Raw genomic sequence first — 25,217 nt, forward strand, 5'->3', positions numbered from 1 at the left:
GGCGGAACATCTGCTGCTACAAAGTTCCTGAGAGGGGCGACCCAGCTGTCACTGCCAGTTTGCCATCACCATCCCTCTTGGGACACGCCCATCCTCCTCAAGGGACTTGCAGTTCCCACCATTTGAGCCGCTACGGTCCATCTCCCTCAGTTAGAAGGGTTTTGGAGCTGCAAGCTTTATCAATAAAGCCCAGTCTGTGGACCTTCTCGGAGGACTCGGTCAGGCTCATTCCGGACCCGTTCTTCATGCCAAAGGTGAACTCTCCATTCCAGAGGTCAGCTGACGTCTACCTGCCCTCCTCCTGCCCAGACCCGAAGCACCTGGCAGAGAAGGAGTGGCGCTGATTGGATGTCAGGCGGGTACTCAAAGGGTACCTCAATAAGACCAAAGATTGTCTCAAGTTGGACGCCTGGTTCATAACTTTTGTGCCTCCCAGTGGGGGCTGAAGGTATCAGTGGCCATTCTCGCTTGTTGGGTGCGCTACTGCATTGTTCTAGCATATAAGTCCCAACATCAACCGGTACCTGGGGAGATCACTGCTCATTCTACAAGGTTTGTGGCCATGTCAGCAGTGCTCAGCCTCTTTGGAGAGGATGAATTGGAGCTCCCCTTTCACTTTCTCCAGCCATTACAAGCTGGACAAACACGCAGCTGCTAAGGCAGCATTCGTCCACAGGGTCCTGCAGAGATTTCTCCCCTGACGATAGATCCAGCTGGGGCTAGTCCCTCTATGTTCACGAGGCATTATAAAATTGACTCTCATGCCTCCACTCCGGCTGCGTTTCGGTGAAGGGTGTTACTGCAGGTGCTTCCCCAGGAGTAGCCAAGTGTGCTCCCACCCTAGTCGATTCAGGCTGTGATTTCCCATGGAGATGTCCCTGGCCCCAGGAACTGAGAATGGAGCATTGGTTCACTTACCGTGAAGGCTTCTTCTGGTTGCTGGAGCCAGGGACATCTTGGCCCACCCAGTTTGGCTCGCTTGTCAGTCCCTGGGAGACCACCCAGCCAGCTGGGTACAGAGGATTAGCAAGCTGGGCACAGCAGATTTGAATCTGAAGCTTGACTGAAAAACTAGGTTACCTTTTCCCAATGGGTATAGGGGGCTCCTTCCAACTTATTCTGCATGCGGTTTTTCCCTATCTGATCTGATTGTCTTATCAGTATCGCTTAGTACCTAACTTAGACCAAAAGAACTGGGGTGGAGTTATCCCCCTCAGGCTCAAGTAGGTGTGACCTTTTTTCTCAACCAATAAATTCTGTCCTGCCATTGGAGCTCATGAGAGAGATAACCCATGGAGATGTCCCTGGCTCCAGCAACCAGAAGAAGCCTTCACAGTAAGTGAATCAATGCTCCGATTCCTACTTAGTATAAGACACAGCCACATCAGATGTACAAGTGTTGTCTCTAATCTTGCTAAGCCCTTTGGAAAAGTAAGAGCTCTATCCACACTCTTCTGTGATGCTCTGTCAAAAGAATTTTTATCTAGAGATGTGCATGAATTGAGATTCGTGCACGATTCGAAGAGTCAGTTGGGGCAGCTTTAAGAGCAAGGAGAGCAGGTCCATAATGCTCCTCCTTACTGCTAATATTGTCTGGTCATTAACTGTATTGTAAACAGGGGCGTAAGTATAATAAGGCAAGGGGAGACAGTTGTCTGGGGGCCCACTGCCTTAGGGCAGCATGTCTTTCTCTAGTACCATTAAATGACTTGCATCGTCCACAATTTACAAAACCTTTTAAAAATAATTTAGGATAATGTTCTATTGTGGCACATAGGAGATATATAGATATATATACATTTTACTGTGCTTTTTGTTACCACTATTCAGCCTCATTTAAGATTTCTGTACTTCATGAGCTGAGCTTCAGTGAGGGGGGAGGGCATTCTAAAATCTTGTCTCTAGGCCCACTCCAACCTTGCTATGCCCCTGATTTTAAATAAACTAAACTACCTGCTCCTCCACTGCATCTCCACCCACGCATCTCCTGCTCCTCCACCCAGCACCCCTCGTGAGGTGGTGGCACGCCTCTGCCCGAGGGGTGCTGGGGGGCGCAATGCTGCAGCAGGAAGCTGTGGCACACACCTACTCTCCTTGGTCTTAAAGGTGCCCCAACTGACCCTTTGATGATTTCTGCACATCCCTATTTTTATCCTGCCTTTCTGCCCCAATATGGGACACTGAAGGTGGCTCACAGCAGGTCAAATTGTCTCATCAGGCAATAAAATCAACATGAACTCTCTTCATTCATGGACCCCCATGCCTCTCCAGCTCCAAAATATTGTTTATGGCACCCTTCCAGTCCAAGGGCTCCAAGAAGGCGGAAGCCAACCCAACCCTATATGATGCAGAGCACAGAAATTTGAACATGTCTGGCTGCATACACCAGAAGCCATGTTGAAAGCTCCATTTTGATTTCCGAGCTTCCAACAGGTAAATAATACACTGTTGGAGGCTCATGTTGGCCAACATGATGTGCAGCTTTCAGGTGCCGAATGCTCAGGACTCCTAAGACCTCATCCCTGTTGAGAATGTGTGGTTGCACAAGCAGTGCTACTGCAGTCATTTCCATTCAGAGTGTTCTGGCACCAGAATGCTGAATCATGTTGACCATTGCCCTTAATTTGTTTGTTTTCTTCTGCAAATGATGAGGGTCACAATCTTGCTTTTATAAAAATGTAAACACTGGGAGATGAAATTTTCAGAGTGTCACATTTTTGTCAAGGATATCGGCTTCGATGGTTCAGTGAACACTGACCCAGTTACTCCCACCATTTTAACAGAACAACTTAGTAAGATTATTCATCTCAATAGCTGCCTTCCAGGCTTGGTGAGTTATAGGTCTATTGTGTTTTCTCTGTGTTGTTTAAGAGCCTGGGGTGTTAGCAAATCAGGGGCAACAGCTTTTATTTTGTTACAGTCCATTTCTTTCAAAACATCTATAAAGTTAGAAATCTATCACCTGAGCCCTTGACTGATCTCACTGAACTGTATTTAAAAAAGAAACCCAATCAAGAACCCTGGAAGCTTTATTTCTACGTATCAAGTTTAATTAAGAAACGGAGCCCTTCATCTTTGGCCATGCCTGTCTCCTTCATCTTCCCGCTAAAGCCGGCTCTGCTGCTATCTGAATGCCACCATTTGTCCTTGTGCAATGGGACCGTTAAAGCTTTATGTACCACCTTTGATTTATGGTCATGCACTATTTAAGGTGCCACAGCCTTCACAACTTCGTTTGCCTCCAAGTTAAAGGGATACAGTCAAACAACAATGCAGAAAGGTAGTCCCTTTTTCTTTCCCTTAGCTAAACAATGAATCATCACTTTGATTTTAAGAGTGGCTGGTAATGCCTTGTAATACACAAATGACACCGCTGAATTCTTCTAAAGGTTGCTATTAAAATGGCCGGGCGATGGCTCACTTCCAGGTTTTCTGGCAATGCACGGTATTGTATTTATATTCAGGTCTCGTGGTACAGAGTGATGGAGAGATCTTCTCCTAAGAGAGAAGTAAAAGGGTTGGAGGGAAGCACAAGACCAGCACATAATTGAGGCAGAAATTGATTTGCTCTAGGACTTAATGCTATTAAAAGCCTCTGGCTTAGGGAGGCTGCTTGGTGTGAATGAAAAAGCTTTTCAAAATTATTGATAAGAGAGGATGCAACCCATCTGTGGAGGACTTGTCAACAAGCAGGAATAAAATAAATGAGCCCCCTTTGTTCCTTTAGCATGCAGAGGGCACCAGCCTGTGGGGTGAGTTTGAAATACTGATGCAAACGGTTGAAATATTTATGAGCTTCATAACCATGCTCCACTTGTACCGAGGAGCCTGAAAGGCACAAACATGGCTGACCTACCTTGCGAGAGCAATAGAAGCGGGCAGCATGGACTGTCTGTTTCCTCTCTCCACTCTCCTCTATCATCTAGGGATAGTCAACACAGTGACTTCACTGTGCTCTGATTTCTCCCACCCTGGCTCCACTTCATTGGCTGCTGCTTGCAGAGGTGGGGAATCTTAGAATGCAGTGACATCACAGCATGCCATTGGGGAAAGTACTAGATGAGAAACTGGGCTGGCAGCTTGTTGGTGTTGTTGTTTGTTATGATTACTTAACATATTTTTATACTGCCCAAAACTTACATCTCTGGGTGGTTTACAACAAAGCAAAATAAATGACAACCGGGGTGGGGGGGGGATTACAACAATTTAAAATTTTAAAACAATTTTAAATACATCCCTATTTTTATCCTGCCTTTCTGCCCCAATATGGGACACTGAAGGTGGCTCACAGCAGGTCAAATTGTCTCATCAGGCAATAAAATCAACATGAACTCTCTTCGTTCATGGACCCCCATGCCTCTCCAGCTCCGAAATATTGTTTATGGCGCCCTTCCAGTCGAAGGGCTCCAAGAAGGCGGAAGCCAACCCAACCCTATATGATGCAGAGCACAGAAATTTGAACATGTCTGGCTGCATACACCAGAAGCCATGTTGAAAGCTCCATTTTGATTTCCGAGCTTCCAACAGGTAAATAATACACTGTTGGAGGCTCATGTTGGCCAACATGATGTGCAGCTTCATGTGCAGCAGAAATATGGGTGACTACATGTGTGAGCACTCTACGATATTCCCCTTAGGGGATGGAGCTGCTCTGGGAAGAACATCTGCATGCAGATGGTTCCAAGTTCCCTCCCTGGCATCTCCAGATAGAGCTGGGTGAGACTATTAAAACAATATTTAATTTAATTAAAAGCCTGGGTGAACAGATGAGTCCTTAAAGACTTTTTAAAAGTTTTCAGAGATGGGGAGGCTCTTATTTCAGCAGGGAGCGCGTGCCTAAGATTCGGGGCAGCAACGGATAAAGCATGTCTCCAAGTAGCCAGCAGACGAGCTGGTGGCAACTGCAGGCAGACCTCTCCTGATGATCTCAATGGGCGGTGAGGTTCATGACGAAGACGTTCTCTTAAATACCCAGGGCCCAAGCTTTTAGGGCTTTATAGGTTATAACCAGCACCTTGTATTTCGCCCAGAAACCTATTGGCAGCTAGTGTAGCTCTTTCAGTACGGGAGTAACATGGTCTCTCCGAGATGACCCAGAGACCAACCTGGCTGCCACATTCTGGACCAACTGTAGTTTCCGGACTACATACAAGGGCAGCCCCACATAGAGTGCATTGCAATAATCCAGTCTGGAAGTTACCAGCATATGTACCACTGTTCTGAGGTCATTTATCTCAATAAATGGACGGAGCTGGAGTATCAGCTGAAGCTGATAAAAAGCACTTCTGGCCACCACCTCAACCTGGGGCACCAGGGAGAGGCTTGGATCCAGAAGCACCCCCAGACTGTGTACCTGTTCCTTCCGGGGAAGTGTGACCCCATCCAGAACAGGCAGATGAAACTCATCTCCCAAGTTTCAACCCCACACAATGAGTACCTCTGTCTTATCTGGATTCATTCTCAGTTTGTTATTCCTCTGATTTGAACTGAGATGCTGCTTGAAGGGAGTTTGTGCCTGATTTGAATTGGGGCTGTGCGTCAGATTTTTAGTCTCTCCTTCAATTTTACTCACTCCATCTCTGCTTTTGATGCCATGGCTCAGGTCAGGAATAAGAATTCCACTCAGATGCATTTCCACCTCCGCTGCTATTGTGGTGGCCCTGCCAGGCCCATCTTCTCCAAGCCACCCCCCCAAGGCTTATCTTGGGGTGAAGAGGTAGCAGGATGTGGAGTGCTCCATGAGCATAGAAGGAGGGAGGGAGGAGAGCTGGTCTTGTGGTACCAAGCATGAATTGCCCACTTTCCTAAGCAGGGTCCACCCTGGTCTGCATTTGAATGGGTGACTACATGTGTGAGCACTCTACGATATTCCCCTTAGGGGATGGAGCTGCTCTGGGAAGAACATCTGCATGCAGATGGTTCCAAGTTCCCTCCCTGGCATCTCCAGATAGAGCTGGGTGAGACTCCTGCCTGTAACCTTGGAGAAGTAGCTACCAGTCAGTGTAGACAATACTGAACTACGTGGACCAGTGGTCTGGTCCAGTACCACTGGTAGCTTCCTATGTTCCTGTGAGGACACTTCCTATGCCCCTAGGAGCCTTCTGCCACCTGATACACACTTCCCCAAACTACAACCACCCTACACCCAAGCCTTTGGCTGGAGGAACTAAGGACTGGCAAGGGTGTGGAATGACAGCTCAAATGGGCTTTGGGTTCACGTCAAGCATTAACAAATTCCTCAGGGATTATTTTTGAGTGTTTATGTTGGGGCACAGCTCTCGTTGCATTGTCTGCACCTTCTGTCCTAGTGACCACTAGGGGCATTGGGACAGTGACGAAGGCTCTTCCTCTTTATTCCCCCTCTTTTTGTCTCTCCCTCTACTCTGTCTTTCTCTGATTGGCGAACTGGTACTCTCAGAGGTCTCTCACTTCCTCTTTCTTGCTCCCTGCTCTGTTGCATTCTCTTTTAGCCACGCAGCCTCTTACTCTCCCTCTCTGCTCTGAAGATAGAAAGCACGGGGACACTGGCACATATTCAAGTCTGTAACTTCCTCAGTAAACCTGATTAGCTTTTGGACCTTAAACGTCTGTTCCAAGATAATCTTGAATGGGCTTGCTCTTCTCACACACGCTTGCTCTGCTATAAATGGGGTGAACCAATTTCTCCCCTCCAGCAGTTAGGAGTGGCTTATTTGGGGGGTGAGCAGTAGAGTACAAACGTATGCCTGGTTAAAAGAAGAAGAAAGCCCTTGCTAACTGAGCAAAGAGACACTTGTTAAAGTGGTGATTCTTCTCTTATATTTAGCAGGGAGAGAGCAATTGGCCCTATCCAACCCCAGTACAGCATCCCTCAAGTGACTGTTGCTGGTGTTTACCTTATGTTTCATTTCAGAGAGTGGGCCCTTTGGGGACAGGGAGCCATTTTATTTATTTATTTATATCTATGTAAACCACTTTGGGGACTTTTGTTGAAAAGCGGTACATAAACAGCAGGTGGAGGCCATGGCCAGGGGTGCCTTTGCCCAGCTTCGGCTGGTTCTCCAGTTATGGCCTTTTCTCGACCAGCAGGCCCTGGCAACAATAACTCATGCTTTCGTTGCCTTTCATTTGGATTACTGTAACATGCTCTACCTAGGGTTGCCTTTGAAAACAATTTGGAAGCTTCAACTAGTCCAGAATGCAGTGGCCCACCTCCTTATGGGTGGCCATAGATTTGATAGTGTCACAGCTCTTTTATGGTCTGCGAATCAGCTGCACTGGTTGCCTGTTCGCTTCCAGATCCAATTCAAAGTGCTGGTTCTCACCCACAAAACCCTTATGGGTTTAGCACCTGTATATCTCCAGGATTGCCTCTCTTGGCCGGTTGTATCCTGTCCAGTAAGGTCTTCTCAGCTGGCCCTCCTTAGTGTCCTGGGCCCTGGTGTAGTGCATGGTGCCTGAGCCTGTAGGAGGGCCTTCTCTGTGGCCACCCCACTTCTTTGGAACACTCCCTCCCCCCCAAGATTCATTCAGCCCCCTCCTTAGTTTCTATTAAGGCCCTTTTTAAGACCTACCTGTTTCACCAGGCTTTTGCCCTTTAATTTTTTTAAAAAATTGTTATTGGTATTGTTGTTGTTCAGTGCCTAGTCTTTGGAGGAGGTGGTATACATGAAATTCTTAATAAATACATAAATATCCATATTAGTAGTAGTAGTAGTAGTATATGGAATACAAGAAGAGCTCCACTGGATCAGACCCAAAGTCTCCCTAGTCCAGTTTCCTGTTTCCCACAGATGCCTTCAGGAACTCCACAAGCAATATCCATTGCTTGCTATTGCTTCCCAGCAACTGTCATTCAAAGATATACTGGCAAACATCCTAACACTACGTCTGTGCAACTAAAAAAGGCACACATGCAGCACTAGCACCCCACTGCTGAAGCATGGGTGTGAGCCCAGTTTTGTAGATCCTCTCTCATCCTGGAAGCACTCCCTGGACGTGGGTCCCTGAATGACCCATGTAACCCTCAGAGACCCACTTCTGGGTCACACAGGACACTTCTGGGGCAGAGGAGGATTGTTGAAAACGGCCCCCTCACCCAAGCATCCACGCTTCATCAATGGAGGTGCCAGTGCTGCACACGTGCCTTATTTATATACATGCACCTAGCATTAGGATGTCATCCACTGTCTCACTCTGAATATCAAGGTTCCATTTAGCCATTGTGACTAGCAGCCATAGATGGGTTTGTCCTCCATGTATGTGTCTGATCACCTTTTACATAGGTTACATAGTCAGACCATTGGTCCATCTAGCTCAGTATTGCCTACTCTGTCTGGTAGCAGCTCTCAGGAGTTTGAGAAAGGAGACTTTTCCAGCCCTACCTGGAGATGCCAGGGGCCAAACGAGGGACTTTCTCCATGCAAAGTTGATGCTCTACCATGGAGCAACAGCCCCACCCCCTTTAAGCCATCTGAGCTAGGTCACAGCAAATCCCATAAGTTATATTCTAAAGCATAACCACAATTTCCACACATTCATCACCTTTCAAGAAAAGATGCTTTAAAAAAAAACCAAACTCCAGTATAGCTGATCAGAATAAAGGATATACATGCAACTGTAAATGAAAAAAACATATTCTCTCTCTCTCTCAATCTCAATCTCAATCTCTCTCTCTTACACACACACACACACACACACACACACATTTTCCTTTGGATACTCTTGATGCAAACTTTTCAGGGTTTTCTTAATGGAATTTGCATAACAATTTGTTTTATTTATTGTGCAGAACATCAACAAGACTTGTTCATATCAGCCTTGCTTCACTCCATTGGAAAGGGCCTGATATTATCTTGGCCTGGTTTTGTGTTGACAGTAATGCTGTCAGCGACAACAAAGCAAACCCCCCCCCCCCCACTTTCAGAAGAGTTTTCCTACCAGTCAGCAGATAAACAAACTGCCTGTCAGAGGGCTCGGTTGTGTGCCTCTTTAGGCTGTTTGTTTTATACAGAGACATTCTGAAATGTGAGAAGACAAAGGCTGATCTATCACATGGGTTTTTTTGCTGCTTTTTAAGCCATTCATATTTTGTTGTCATTCATATTTGTGGGCCCAAGTTGTTTTGTCCATCACAATCATTATGGAAACACATGTGAAGGACTTCAAAGGATGGCCCATCCCAAGTCAATTTATTTTTCTGTTTTCCTTGAACTGAGTCCCAAATAAGTTTGACATTTCCTTTGATGTCTTGTGATTGGACTTAATGCTTCTTTCTCACACATACTCTTTCTTTTTCCAGCTTGTCAGGGTAACACTTATGGACAAGACTGCCGTCAGATTTGTAATTGTCAAAATGGAGCGCGCTGTCATCACACAACGGGGGCCTGTATTTGCACAGCGGGATGGAGAGGACGCTTCTGTCAGGAAGGTACATTATGAATTTAAGCATAGGCCTAGTTCTCAGAAACAGCAGATGAGGTGGTAAACCTACATCTGGACTCCACCAGAGTGGAGGTGAGGGTTCATGTGCCTGGTCTTCCATGATAAAAATGACCCCCAAAAAGTCCCCCCCCCCATTGAAAACTAGAGCCTAGTCAACACATGAAGCAGAATGATGTGCTGGAGTTGCAAGGCAGAATAGCTTATACCACTTTAGACTGCAAGACGCACCTCTTTACGAGCCTTTGACTAGAGATATAGTAGTTCTTCCCTTCTCAGGCACTGTATTTTTTTCTGTATTTTTGGTTTTATGATGTTGGATTTTAATTATGTTTTATATTGGTTTTATTGTAACCCACTTTGAGAACTTTGGGCATAGGGCAGTTTAGAAATGAAAATAAAATAAAATGTCGTATGTTCTCCCTACATTAAAAAGCAAACTGCCTGCAGGTAGATTTGCCATTCATATCTTCATCTGATTGAAGCTATCCCTGTATAGTCCCGTCCCCCTGCCCAGTCATATTTTTCACAATCAGCCAGTTAGATGAACATTGACCCCTACACACAGTAATGTTGGGACCATGGTGAGAACACACCCACCCCGATATCACTCATGATGTCAGCCTACACAATCTCAGCCAACAACCTCAGCACGTCCTTTGATTGTGTGTGAGGGGTGTTCATTAGAATCACCCCTCTACATGTTCTGCAATACCCTGTTTAATGTAATTTTTAAAAGTCATCTGCTCCCTGAACCAAAGCTGTGTTTATTAAATTATGTAAAGGAGCCTCCAGACATTTGCCATAAACCAATGCTATATGTATTAACTGCAGCAAGACTGGGTTTTACTAAATACTGGAAAGGTTCAATTGTACCCACAAAATCTAAATGTGTGAACAATAATTGGTAGTAGGCAGAAAGAGACTTGGTGAAATGTGCTTAAAAAGGGAAACCAGCAGAGAATTATATAACAGGACACCTCCTTCTAGATCCTTTGTAGATGCTAATTATGAATATTTAACTTTGTTGCGCATGCTCTAGAGTGCTTAAACATGGTGCTAAATAAGAATTATTTTAGTGGTCCACATGTTGCAGTTTTATGCAGGGGTTTCTGACTGACCCATGATGTTGTGGGTGTCTAAGGAAGCGCTGGTGGTCAACTACTTAAAATTGCACATCCGAACTTTCAGAATGGCACCTGCACTGGAAATGCCCATATACTGTAGCACGCAATATGTGGGGCAGTGTTTTAATGTTTGATTGTCATATTCATGGTGTGCAATGTTTTGTAATGTTCTTATTTAACTCAAACACAAGGAGGCTATTCACATGCAAAACCAGGCTAAGGAAGCCCAGCCTGGTTTTGCACACGTGTGTGTACCGCTGGGGTCCACAGTGGCAAACCCACCAATGGAGTCTCCCTCTAAAATGAGATTAAGGGAGCAAGCAGCCATAGCTAGCAGACTCGGGGAGGGGAGGGGAGATCTCCATAACGCACACTCACACAGTGCGTTATTGGAGCTCCAGGACATGGGGAGACATGTCCCAGCACCCCGACCTTCTGAGCTACCGCCAGCAGCCAGTCTGGGCAGGCAGTCCGCCCACCCAAGGAGAGAGAACTGCTTGTGTGCAATGAGGTAGACTCTTCAGGGCTTCCTCCCTGTTAACCCTATTGCCCTTTCTCACTGGTTGTGAGAAAGGGCTCAAGGTGTCCTGATTTTTCTTTTCATTCCTATGTACAACTGATTGTCATTTCATGTGAAACTAAAATAACTTCTTGTTCACAGCCTGCCCTCCTGGATGGTATGGCACCAATTGCCTGCAGCATTGTACCTGTCAAAATCAGGCTACTTGCGATCACATGTCTGGGCACTGCCCATGCCCTAAAGGTTGGACTGGAATAGCTGTGAACTGCTCCAGCAAAGATATTCAAATACATTTGTTTACTTGACTGAGTTTATACCTATCCTATCCTATCATAACAAATATGTTAGCAGCTAACATATATGTTAATATATATGTTGGTGCATCTAACAAATATGTTAATTATGGAGCCCTATCTGCAGTGGTTAAACTCCATTGTCCTTTGTCTCTGAAAGGCAATTTGAATGTGCATAAAAGGTCTTAATTATTTCTTGAAGACACCTAGACTTGGATCTTGGTGAGTCTCCAGGGGAAAGAAATTCCAGATTTGAGGAGCAACCACAGATACTGCTTTCTTTGGGCTGAACAGTTTCATTCTCCTAGTGAAACTGAATTCTGTTTCACTGTAGTGTGTGAAGCTGCAAAGTACGGAAATAAGTGTCAGCAGAACTGTAGCTGCAGCAATGGTGGAATTTGTGATCATCGTTTGCGGAGATGCACCTGCCGCCCAGGCTGGATTGGGGATCAGTGTGATACTGGTAGGAAGGCTGATTTCAATGCTTTTAACTTCATATAAAATACCCCATAATTATCTCTGGTTGCAAGCATTGGTGCTGATGTGTCTACTTACAGTGGGGTAGCACTTCTGTAGTCCCTCAGTTTTGCGATGTGCTGGTTCAACAATCCTGTTTTCCCATCCAACACATCTTTTTATGCTGGTGTAGGAAGCCTTATGAGAAGAGCTCTAAGGCTGCAGTAGTATAATCAATTTACACTAGAGCCATTTCCATTGATTCTCAGTGGGATTTCAGTAAGACTCTGCCTAAGTGAATAGTTTTAGGGTTTCAGGCTTCATGTATTATATTATTTACTGAATGAAATATTAAGGCTTAGTCTGTGTTCTCTGATCCTTTGCTGTCCTTTCAGGTCTGGTGAACTCCTGCTTCCTTTTTTCCCTTTCAAGGTATGACTTCCTTTTCCTTCAAAACTAACATCTAGCTGGCTTCTTTTATCCTCTTTCTCTCTCTCTTGTAGAACATAATAGACAATGGGATACTTGATTTAAGTTTCCATTTCTGTCCAGAGTAGCTTCCCTTGAGTCAATGTTTCTGACCTTGAGTAGCTCACACGTTGACCAAATACTTTACAAAACTTGAGAACTAAAAATTCTTCCCCTGCGAGTTGAAGGCATCTTGAGTCTCAGCTTCTTGAGTCATTGCAGGGGCTCAGATCTCCCTTCTTTGTCAACATCAATATGTTCTATTTTGTATGAAAACTTAGACCTAGTTGTTGGTTGGGAATTGTGTTCTGGTCTATCAAGGCCAGATGAAATGTGGTTGTCTAGAGTTCTCTGGTGATGGAATCTAGCGTGTTTACTGTTCTCTCCCTTTTTTCTTTCTAGAATATATGGAGGCTTCTGCCTTGTATTCCACATCCCAGATTCAAATATCATGATTGATAGTGAGAGCCCATCCTAGGGTGCAGATTTTCCTAGGGAATAGAGCTCTTTTGACTATAGATCTATACAGTGCTCAACAAAGCTTCTTGTCTCAGAACCACAGCCCAAATACTGACTTTTTAGATACTGCAAACAGTTGGTTGTAATGTTTTTCAGCACATAATTCTCTAAAGTCTTTATCTCGTTCATCCTGTCTTGTTAGTGAGATAGCTAGGCTTTGAATGAGAGGCAGGGAATCACCCAACATATATGTTACAGTTATTATATAGTCACTATTAAAGTGGGAGCCTAAATTTAGGATAGGGCAGAACAGAGTAGAAGACTAAATTAGGGGGAGAACCCTAGGAACCTAAAAAGGTGGGGAGAAGCGAGTAGGAAGACTATCTACTCTTACAAAAAATATTGGAAGGCCAGAACAACCTTCCTCCTCTCCCCTGAAATAATATTGGGGACAAGACTGAATATACAGAAGAATGCTGTGTGCAGGTGCAAACATTCAACCAACAGGGGCTAGGAGAAGGCAAGTAAGTGATTGTCTTCTTGCTTCCATCCAACCTAAGGGCTGAAGTGGGGGATAATTGTGCTCAGAGGAAGCTTGTCCCATTGTAACATCCTCCAGACTCAATTCTCCACTCCCAGCCAAAGGACTGCTACTTCCAATTTTAAAGTACTGCATGGTGGATCCAGTTCCTTCCTATCTGTGAAAGCTTCATCAGGATCAGCTTGTTCCATATATATATCCCCTATCTCCCCTATAAATATATTTTATCTATCCACATGGTTTTCTTGGTAAAATACAGGAATGGTTTACCATTGCCTTCTCCCGTGCAGTATGAAATCATGCCAATTGTGTTGTTGTTTTCACTTGTGTTGTCAGCAATGCCACTTGTGCTGTCGTTGTCACTGAAGTGATTGTCCACCTCCAGCACCTTCCTATATTGCTGCTGCCCAGTATAAGTGCCTGCTTGCTTTAGCTGGGCAGCTGGGACGACCTTCATGCTTTGGGTGGCATTACTAGGAGTATTCCTCCTAGGGTTGTGCATTTTGTATTTTTTCTGTTTTGATTTGTACCAAATCAGAATCAACCCCATTTTGTATTTTGTCTGCAATTAAGCCTTCCGAATCACCCCAGTTTTGTTTTGTATCCAAATTAATCCCAATCTGAATCAGAATTAATTCAGATTAAAAAATGGGTCACATGGTCAAAAGAGTGGGTGGGAGTTATAGTGCCCAATGAGTGGAAGCTACCACAAAAATTTCAAAGGAATTGGTCAAGCTGCTGGTTTATGGTGAATTTTTGAAGTTTGCGCGTCTTTCAGATTTTCCTCGTAGGGTATAATGGAGGTTTCTGCAGTCCCATAACTCCACTTGAGGGGCCCTGGGGTGGCCCAGAGCAGGTGGCGGTATAGTGCACATAGGGTGCCAACCACCCACATGGGTTACCAACCCATGAAGTACAGGGTTTTGTTGTTCTAGAAGTGTTCTAAGAGTAGATTCTCTAGTAGCATATGAGAGTGGATTCATGGTTTTTCATTAAAAATCTCATTTGCTACCACAGAATCTAAACTCAACACCTCAGAAACAGCAAAGCCCAGTAACCCAATGGGTTAGCAATCCAGGGAGGTGGTTGGCACCCTCTGTGCACTACACCACCACTCGCTTCGGGCCATACCAGTGTCCCCTAGGTGGAGTTATGGGGCTGCTGAAACCACCATTATTCCCTATGGGGGAAAATCTTAAAGATGCATAAACCTCAAAAATTCCTAAGAAATCAGCCCTTTGCCCTATTTGTAATCTGGGTGCACCACCCTTGGGGCACTGCCACCCAACCCACTGTTTTGCCCCTGAAGCCCCACATAGACAAGTTGCAAGAGTGAAGAGAATGATGAACAACAATGATAATTTTTTGGCACAGTTATTTGAGAATTTTGCAGCGGGCAGGAGCCTGTCCCTGTGGCACTAGCACACCGATTTGTGGATTCATGCAATCTTTCAATAAAAACACTCCCTCCCCATGGAACAGTGACCACATGTCATTTGAGATAGCAAGATAGACCAATGAGCCAGCGTGGTGTAATGGTTAGAGTGCTGGACTAGGACCGGGGAGACCCGCGTTCAAATCCCCATTCAGCTATGATACTAGCTGCATGACTCTGGGCCAGTAACTTCTCTCAGCCTAACCTACTTCACAGGGTTGTTATGAGGAGAAACCTAAGTATGTAGTACACTGCTCTGGGCTCCTTGGAGGAAGAGCGGGATATAAAATGTAAAAAAATAAAAAAATAAAAACAAAACTGCCTTGGTACTATGGTCCCTCCGTAGTCCCATGTGGATGACCTGTCTCTGCAATGGCAAAAGTTGTGAACCACTCGCTTAGACATCATGTCCCACCAAATTACATTGTGGCCTAAATTACATTAGACTGCTCAACTTGGGCAACAAAACTTAGACACCACTATAACTCATAAAAATCAGAAGAAAAACAAAATAGCTCTTCAAAAGAGCCCTGAACAAGTCAAGAGATTCTTTCTAAACCTTTGGAAAGAAACACCTGAGTAATTTCAGAACTTTCCTAGCCAACTGCTCGAAAAGCTTCTCCACACTATTTATACCATGGCTTTTAGCAAGAGCTTTGGAATTGCATTGAGCTCCCAAAGATATTTGGGTATTTCTGTCTCAAAATGCTGTCTTCCAAATCCCTTTGCAATGTCAGTTTGCATTTCAGTCACACTGAATACAACACATACTTAACTAAATCATTCAAGCTCAAAAGCTTTTTGCGTATCTTATCTTCTGCTAATCACTCAGTGCCTCAGCTGGAGTGGAGAGAGTCAGAGAAGTCAATTTCAATTGCAATGCTTTCCCAAAGAACAAAGCACTCTGTCCGAAGCACAGTCATTTCGATTTGGAAACAAAAAACCTCTGGTTTTTTTATTCTTGATTTTGTTTTGGTTACAAAACCTCTGAAATTGCCATTTTGGGGCACAAAACATTTTGTTCCTGAATTGAAATGCACAAGCCTAATTCCTCTCAGCGTACTTTGCTCATCCCTCCTAGGAACACCCCCTGCCATGATGAGGCAGCATAGCAGGACTTGCGGGGGCGTGTCTAATAGAATGATTATTAATGTAGTGCTGGATGATGGGCCCCCAGTTGGATGGTACTCAACATGCTACTGAGGAAGAGCTGAGGATCTCTCAGAGTACCAATGGCATTCATGATGCAGTTAGATTAAAGACTTTTGGACGTCTGGCGGCTGTTGTTTCCATGCAGGAGAAGAAAATCCAAAGCTGCAAAGACAAAATTACAATGGGAACATGGAACGTAAGAAGCATGAATATTGGAAAGCACAAGTTGTTGAGTTTTATGCTCACCTTTAGTCTGAAATTGACAGAACATGCAAGCAAGATGTGCTGCTGGTGGTTGGAGACTGGAATGCCAAAGTTGGGAATGGTAAGGAGGAAAACAGTCTGACTGTATGGCCTAGGAAACAGAAACGTAGCAGAATAACTTCTTAATTTCTGCCAAGCCAATTATCTCTTCATTGCTAACACATTCTTCAAACAACCAAAGTGCTGCCTATACACATAAACATCACCAGACGGAGTACACAGAAATCAAATTGATTACATTATTGGTGCAAGGAGGTAGAAGAGCTCAGTTATAACAGCACAGACGTGGCCAGGGGCCGATTGTGGAACAGATCATGAACTGCTCATGTGCAAGTTCCAAGTCAAGCTAAAGCGGAAAAACAAAACTACCCAACTTCTATGATATGATCTTGAGAATGTACCCACCATTTTCAAGGAGAACATCAGGAACTGCTCTGAAGTTCTGAACCTCATTGATAGGGAACCAGAGGAACTGTGGAATGAAATCAAAGAAGTTGTTAGGGACGAATGGAAAAGACACTGCCAAAGACCAAGAAACAGAAGAAAACAAAATGGATATCAAAACAGACGGTGGAAATTGCCAAGAAGAGGAAAGAAGCCAAAGTCAAGAAAGATAAAGACATCACAAAGGAACTTATTAGGGAATTTCAGAAAGAAGAGACGAGGAGTATTACAATGACATCTGTAAAGACCCTGAGGATGGAAATAGACACGGAAAAACAAGGCAAGTTTTCCAAAAGATCTCTGAACTCAGCGGAAGATTCCAACCTTGAATTGGTATCTTAAGGGATGCCAAAGGACAGATAGTAACTGATTCAGAGAAGATCAAACAGAGATGGAAGGAGTATACTGACAATTTGTAAAGCAGGGACGTCAGCATCCAAGATACTCTAGAAGATATTCCCTACTTGCAAGAACCTCTAGAACAGGAAGATTAGGTTAGATGAGCATTCCGGTCATTACCAAGTTGGAAGGCTACAGGAATTGATGGAATAGCTCCAGAAATATGACAGGCAACAGAAGAAGAATTAGTCGGGGCTCTAACCAAACTATGCCAGCAAATTTGGAGAACGACACAGTGGCCAATAGATTGCAAGAGGTCAGTCTACATACCCATATAAAGAATGGAGACTTAACAGATTGCGCAAACCATCGCACAATATCCTTAATTTCACATGCTAGCAAAATAATGCTCAGGATCATCCAATGCCGATTAGAGCCCTATGTGGAAAGGGAAATGCCGGATGTTCAAGTTGGTTTCAGAAAAGGCCAAAGAATGAGAGACATCATTGCTGATGCAAGCTGGATAACTGAGAAAGCCAAAGAATACCAGAAAGAAGTTAATATGTGTTTATTGACTACAGAAAAGCCTTCGATTGCATCATGTCAAGTTGTGGAATATCCTTAGGAAAAGGCTGTATACTTTCTCTTTATTTATTCAACTTATATGCTGAACATATACTGAGAGAAGCTGGATTGGAAGAAGATGAGTGTGGTTTTAAAGTTGGAGAAGCATCAGTAACCTGCACTATGCTGATGACACCACTCTGATAGCCAAGAATGCAGATGATCTGCAAGCTCTAGTAATGAAAGTCAGTGAAAATACATACAGTGAAAAAATGCAACTATGACTAAATATAAAGAAGACTAAACTCATGACTCTAGGCACAGCAACCAGCCTCAGAATTGATAATGGAGAAATTGAAGTAGTGGATAGCTTCTGCCTTTTAGGATCGACCATCAGCAGTAAAGGATCCAGCAGTCAAGAAATACACCACAGACTTGCACTTGATAGGGTAGTAATGAAGGTCTTGGGAAGGATATTTAGATGCCATGACGTGTCCACACCTACAAAGATCGTACAATGGTTTTCCCCATGACACTCTATAGATGTGAAAGCTGGACTTTGAAGAAGCAAGATAGAAAAAGTATTGACGCTTTTGAACTTGGGTGCTGGAGAAGACTTTTGAGAATACCATGGAGAGCCAGGAAAACAAACAAATGGATCATAGAACAAATCAATCCAGAATTTTCACTCAAGGCACAAAGGACCAGGCTCAAACTATCATACTTCGGACACATTATGCAAAGACCCAACTCCCTTGAGAAGTCCATAATGCTGGGGAAAGTTGAAGGCAAGAGAAGAAGAGGGTGACCAGCAGCAAGGTGGATGGACTCGATTACGACAGCAATGAATGCACCACTGAGAGAGCTTAAAGGCCAAGTTGAAGACAGATCATCCTGGAGAGAATATATCTTTTACCTGAATCATTCATACATCAAAAGCATGAAAATTCAAACTGCATCTTTGAGCAGACTTCTTAGGTTTCTGCTTGATGCCATTGCAACAATTTGAGGACTCCATTTTATGAGTGTCTGCAGTATTCTATCCTGATTTTATGAACAATTTGTTTCTGCTGTGTTAGAACAGAGTCACTGGAGTCAGGTCCATGCTCGCAGCTACCCCAATGAATCCCTTTTCTTTGGTGACTTGATAACTGGGTTGAAGAGTTGATCCTTAGGCTAATCTACAATCCTGGCAGTCATGACAGAGTAAACATGGACACTGAGATAGGTCTGACGTGTCTGAGAGATTTTTTTTCCCTTTCAAATTTGAAAAAAGATGGACAGGGATAACTGAAAGTGCTTTTCTCTCGATTTTTAAAAGCATTCTAACAATACTCATTTAGCGTGTTTGTGGCATTTTAAAAAGGTTTCACAGTACTTCACATTGATTGATTAAGTGCCATCAAGTCAGTGTCGACTCTTACTGACCACATAGATGATATATGTTCACAGATATTTTCCCTGGGAAAGAAGATCTTGCAGGCATTCTCCAGACTATGTGATTTGCAACGGGTAAAGCATTACAAAGTGTGATGGGATAGTGCAATGGTTTAAAACTGAAAGTAAAGGGTTGCTCAGTGCTGCATTGCAGGCTGGCGCCCATTCATGCTTTCCATCCCCTCTAATGTATTTGAAAGGCAGGAAGTGTCCATATTCTCCTCGAAACACATTCATCTGCCCCTCCCTCCTGCTCCAGTTGGGCCAATGGAGTTGTGCATGTGTCGGGGCAGGGGGTTGACATGAAAATTTTTTTAAAAAATTCTCGGCTGACTTGCACAGATCTGCCAGCAGGAGGAAGCGTCACTTCCAAACAAGAATCATTGCATTTATTTACATCGTTGCACCCTTGCACAAGTGATCACAGCCAAACTTGTGCAGGACGACCAGCAACAAGGCCGATGGACTCAATTACGATAGCAATGAATGCACCACTGAGAAACCTTAAAGGCCATGCTGAAGGCAGATCATCGTGGAGAGAATCTATCTATGTGGCCACCATATATAAATATATACGTATAGGTGAAGGGAAGAAGGATAAAAGAAAATCTCAATGGTAGATACTCCCTACCCGGGGGGGGGGGCAGATTTGGGATCTCAGGACAATCTCTGCCTCCCCTCAAAGCTGGCAGGGGCTGAGAGCTGTCCATGAATATCCATGACAGCAGAAAGATGCGTCCATTCAGGCATAAGACCTGTATGAGGAATTTTATTTCCACATTTTTAACTTTGTGACAGATACACATTTCAAATGACAGATCCTGAACCTTCATCATACTTAATCATAATTTCAATAAATATTGAAATTTGTTGTTTGAATGAATGAATGAATAAATAAATAAATAAATAAATATTGGGTTGTTTTTAATGAGGCAATCAAAAGCTTGCACTCAAGTTATTTATTCTTTTAAGAGAGAGAAAGAGAAAATACATATTCTCCTCTGTGTGTAATTCTTGCCTCAGCTTGTTCTGCTGGTTTCTATGGGGAGTTGTGTGAGGGACAGTGAGACTGTGAGCACAGCTACTCTTGCCCTCACCAGACGGCGGTGTGTCACTGTGAAAGAGGGTGGAGAGGAAAACTGTGTGAGAAACTAAGTTCCTGTTAAAGCTCATTCCTCCTTTTTGTGATCAAATTATTTGGAATCTCACTTAACTGACCTTTCCCATAAATGGAGGACAGATGTGCAGCCTCTTCATTTTGACTGCTTTTTTTCGGCCCAGCCTATAGTCATTTCTGGCTTGTGAATGTTTCATTTGACTTGTTCGCCATGTGTCACACCTTGTTACCAGTGCAGACAACCTCAATTGTGGGTTTAACGATGGCATGCAAAGGGGAAGGGACCCATTGGAGTCATTGGGAGCACAACCCCTGGTGACGTGGGAAGACAGTGGATTTTTCTCCTCCTCCTCCACATAGCATAAGTGAAGGAAGACAGGAGGACTGCTGGTTCTCAGTTAACAGGCCCTCGTGGTATCAACAGACAAACAAATTGCAGGCAACAAGGTCATCGATTGACAATATAGGCTTTCTGTTCTTCCAGCATTCAGAGATACATTGCCACTGTACATGGAGGTACCATTTAATTATCATCTAATTCCTTTCTTTTTAAAACTATATTGGCTAGTAACCATCACTGCATCTATTGGTATTAAATTACATAGGTATAATGCATAGGTATAATGCGTTAACCTCCATATGTTGATTATACATTCCCTGCTCTATTCTAGTGAAGGGCAGAATCTGCTTATAGCCTACTTGTATTTCTAACAGGGATTATGTTGGCGGGTTTGTTTCAGCTTGTTCACCTGGCTTCTATGGCAATGACTGCGCTGAGCACTGCAAATGCCTTTCAGATATCCCTTGTAATCACGTGACCGGAGCATGTGGCTGCCCTCCAGGTTTTGTGGGCAGTGGTTGTGAAAGAAGTAAGTCCTCCTATGTCTTCATAGCTTTCTGTCATGAACTAATATTGTTGCGTATGCTCTGTCCAAAGACTGCATGGTGGATTAAAAAAGACCTATCTAGCATAGGAAGCTGCCTCATAGCAAGTCAGACCATTTGGTCTGTCCAAGTAAAGCATAAGAGCAATAAGGCTGATCTGAAGCTCTAGTCCAGTTAACACTAGGAAATCAGCCCTAAGATGTGAGAGGACTGGGTAAGAACAAAAGATTCTTCTGAAGCTAGGGGGAAGATTAGGGTAATTCCCTCATAGGAAATTCTCCCAGGGTTTTTCTTGCTTGGTCTTCCAGTTCTAGATATATGGTGCCCCAAGTATTCACTCTCTCAGAAAGTTCCAAACAGGTAGCCATGTTAGTCTGTGGCTGCCTAAATCACAAAGAGTCTTGTGACTAAAATTTTTGTTGCAGCACAAGCTTTTGTGGACTAGAGACCAGTTCATCAGATGCACAAAGTATCAAAGAGGTCGGAGCTTTCAGTTAAGAAAATAAAATGCAACACAGCAGCAATCTGTAGAACATGCCTAAATACTGCTGCACCCTGAAAATACTATATACAGGTGGCTCTCGTTATTCGCAGGGCTAACTTCTCGCCTATAGGCATGAACTGTTATGCACCCATATGTGTAGAAGACAGAGACCATGTTGAAGAACTACAGGTTACTCACCTGTAGCTTTGGTTCTTCTAGTGGTCATCGGTAGTTCCACACGCCCTCCTGTCCTCCCCGTGGGGTTTGCTGAAGCTGAACTCTGTGACTGGGGGGATGAGGAGTGGCACAGCCGCATATAGCAGCTGGGGGCAGGGTTTGCGCCCAAAGCAGGAGAAATCGAGCTTGTTAGATTCCAACAAAGTCTCTGCACAGGCGCATAGCCCATATTTGTAGAAGTACAGGTGACCACTAGAAGAACCAACGTTACAGGTGAGTAGCCTGCAGTTTTTCAACGTGGTCTCTGTCTTCTACACATATGGGTGCATAACAAGCAAGCACCTTTTTAAAGTTCAAGGAACCTAACCCCTCAATTCCAATTGACTCAAGGTTTCGTCATTCCCAGCTTAGTTTCAAATCTCAGTTATATATGTCCATTTGGTAATAGATTCTGTTTCTCTATCAATTAGTTTAATGAGTTGTCTGATATATGTCATGTGTTAACAATCCATTATTCTATGACTGATTGATTTATTAAGTGCCATCAAGTCAGTGTCAACTCTTAGTAACCACACAGATAGATTCTCTCCAGGATGATCTGTCTTCAGCTTGGCCTTTAAGCTCTTTCAGTGGTGCATTCATTGCTGTTGTAATTGAGTCCATCCACCTTGCGGCTGGTCATCCTCTTCTCTTTCCTTCAACTTTCCCCAGCATTATGGGCTTCTCAAGGGAGTTGGGTCTTCACATAATGTGTATAAAGTATGACAGTTTGAGCCTGGTCATTGAGTGAAAATTCTGGATTGATTTGTTCTGTGATCCATTTGTTTGTTTTCCTGGCTGTCCATGGTATCCTCAAAAGTCTTCTCCAGCACCAAAGTTCAAAAGTGTCAATGCTTTTTCTATCATGCTTCTTCAGAGCCCAGCTTTTGCATCCATAGAATGTCACAGGAAAAACCATGGTCCGAATGATTCTAATCTTTGTAGGAGTAGACACGTCATGGCATCTAAATATCCTTTCCAAGGCCTTCCTTGCTACCCTACCCTGAAGTATATTTCTTGACTGCTGGATCCTTTACTGTTGATGGTCGATCCTAAAAGGCAGAAGCTATCCACCACTTCAGTATCTTCATTATTAGTTCTGAGGCTGGTTGCTGAACCCATTTGTCATAGGTTTCTCACGAGAACAGGTGTATAGGTTTCTCATGTGTATAGGTTTCTCATGAGAACAGTTAGGTGTTCTGGAATATTCCGAAGGATATTTTCCTAAGAATATTTCACAACTTAACATGGTCAACACAATCAAAGGCTTTTCTGTAGTCAGTAAAGCACATACTGACCTTCTCCTGCTTCGTTTCTGTTTCCTAGGCCATACAGTCACGTTTCTGTTTCCTAGGCCATACAGTCTGACTGTGTTTTCCTCCTTACCATTTCCAACTTTGCATTCCAGTCTCCAACCACCAGCATCACATCTTGCTTGCATGTTCTGTCAGTTTCAGACTGGACTTGAGCATAAAACTCATCAACTTCCTTTTCTTCTGCATCAGTCGTTGGGGCATAGACTTGAAGAACTGTCTTGTTAAAGGATTGTCCACAAAATCTAATTGATATTAGTTGGCCACTGGCCGCATTGTATCCAAGTATTGTCATTGCTATATCCTTCCTGACTATGAAAGCAACAGCGTTCCTTCTCTGGTTTTCATGTTCTCAGTAGTAAACCGTATGTTTTTCTGACTGAAAGTGTCCCATTCCGGTCCATTTTAATTCACTGATGCCCAAGATGTCAATCTGTAGTCGATCCATTTCATCTTTTACTGTGTCAAGCTTTCCCATATTCTTACCTTCCACGTTCCCATTGTAATTCTGTTTTTGCAGCTTGAGATTTTCTTTTCCCGCACAGCAACATCGGCTGCTAGACGTCCAAAAGGCTTTATACTAACCACATCATAAACACGATTGGTACTCTGAGAGATCCTCAGCTCTTCCTTAGTAGCATGTTGAGTCCCATCCGACCGGAGGGGCTCATCATCCGGCACTATATTGACCATTATTTCATTTTGTCTATCTATGTGGTTTTCTTGGTAAAATACAGGAGTGGTTTACCATTGCCTTCTCCCATGCAGTATGAAATGACACCTTTGTCATTGTCTCTGAAGTGATCATCCGCCTCCAGCACCTTCCTATATCGCTGCTGCCCAATATAGGTGCCTGCTTGCTTTAGCTGGGCAGCTGGGATGATCTTCATGCTTTGGGTGACCCTACTGGGAGTATACCTCTCGGCATACCTCATCATCCCTCCCAGGAACACACATACTCACACACCCTGCCATAATGAGGCAGCATAGCAGGACTTGGTGGGGATTATTCTGTGAGCACAGTTTATTTTATATTAAAAACATAAAATTAAATTTAAAAGAGAAGGAGGATCCTGCCTATGGGGAACCTGAGTTTTTTGGTCTCCAGCCAACTTCTATTAAAGTATGCAAGTGTGGTTCCATTTCCTGCCCTTGTTCCCCATAGAGATATCATTCAATTAAATGAAATTCCCTACTGAACTTGACAGTGACACTTTCATTGCATCTGAAGGCAATTTGAAACTCAAGAGGCTTGACTTCCACTCATGAATGTATTGTTGATAAACAAAATTTTATTTATTTAATATTATTTAACATTTATTATTATTATTATTTAATTACATTATTTGATTTATTAGTTTATTAAACAGAAATATAATGGGCAAGATTTTTCACCTTCCACCTTCTCCAGCTGTTCTGATGTTCTAGGCAAGGTACAGTAGCTGCTGTAACAATTATAGAATTATAACATCATGGACATTCTATAACTGTTACTGCAACTACTGTACCTTGCTTGTAACATCAGAGCAGCTGAAAAAGGCAGAAGCCGAAGCTTTTTCCTATTATATTATATTTCTATTTAGTTAATCAACAATAAATTGATACTGTTCTTTTTGATTAACAGCATCCTTCTGGGATCCAAATATTGCTTGCATGGAGTTCTGTTTGCAACTTTAAAAATTCTCTCTCTCTCTACACACACACACACACACACACACACACACAGATAGATAATATATACAAGCATGCAAAGGCCAAACTGTACATTTAACATAGCAAATTGTGTGGCCCTCAGCAGAAAAATGTTGACTGTAGATAAAGAGACTGAGAAAACAGACTGGATAATAAATTGAATAAATGAGACTATATGTCTCACTGATGTTCAGGCGATGTAACCACAGATAGTGGACAAAAATTACTCACTGAAACTTCAGTAAGCTTTCATTGCCCCCAACCATTAGTATTAATGGAAATCCAGCTGCAAATTATGAGAAGCTGTGCAGACTCTATAATCAGATGGATGGAGAACAATTATCTCCTCAAATATGTTGACAACTTGAAGTGCATTGGGAAATATCTAGGTACACAAAACAGCTTCCATGTGTGGGACAGATTCTCTTACTGCAGCTCTGTTTCCTGGAGCAAGGAAAATAGCCTTTCTGCCAGGGGAGCAGGTTTTTTGGATCATGGCCTTGATCTTTAGATTGTCGGTAGTTTCAGTGGAACTGACTGAAATTGTTTTAATTTTATGCCTTAACTCTCTAGTTAAAGACATTTTGTCCC

At 43.4% G+C, this 25,217-nt stretch overlaps 1 protein-coding gene across 10 annotated transcripts in view; it reads left to right on the plus strand.

The window, feature by feature from the left end:
• Positions 1–25,217, plus strand: part of LOC128350055 (multiple epidermal growth factor-like domains protein 6) — a 339,846-nt gene that overhangs the window by 269,000 nt on the left and 45,629 nt on the right. For 7 of the 10 annotated variants that reach the window (XR_008319136.1, XR_008319137.1, XM_053307637.1 and 4 more), the window contains 3 exons: positions 9,281–9,409; positions 11,695–11,823; positions 20,777–20,905. Coding sequence is in view for 8 of the 10 variants with exons in the window: in XM_053307637.1 (XP_053163612.1) it covers positions 9,281–9,409; positions 11,695–11,823; positions 20,777–20,905 (387 nt within the window). In the remaining 2 variants the exon portion in view is untranslated. The remainder of the gene's footprint in view (positions 1–9,280; positions 9,410–11,694; positions 11,824–20,776; positions 20,906–25,217) is intronic. The other 3 variants (XM_053307639.1, XM_053307640.1, XM_053307642.1) reach the window with 3 other exon arrangements.

Source organism: Hemicordylus capensis, chromosome 3 (assembly GCF_027244095.1).
Source record: "Hemicordylus capensis ecotype Gifberg chromosome 3, rHemCap1.1.pri, whole genome shotgun sequence".
In the NCBI taxonomy this organism is placed as follows: domain Eukaryota; kingdom Metazoa; phylum Chordata; class Lepidosauria; order Squamata; family Cordylidae; genus Hemicordylus; species Hemicordylus capensis.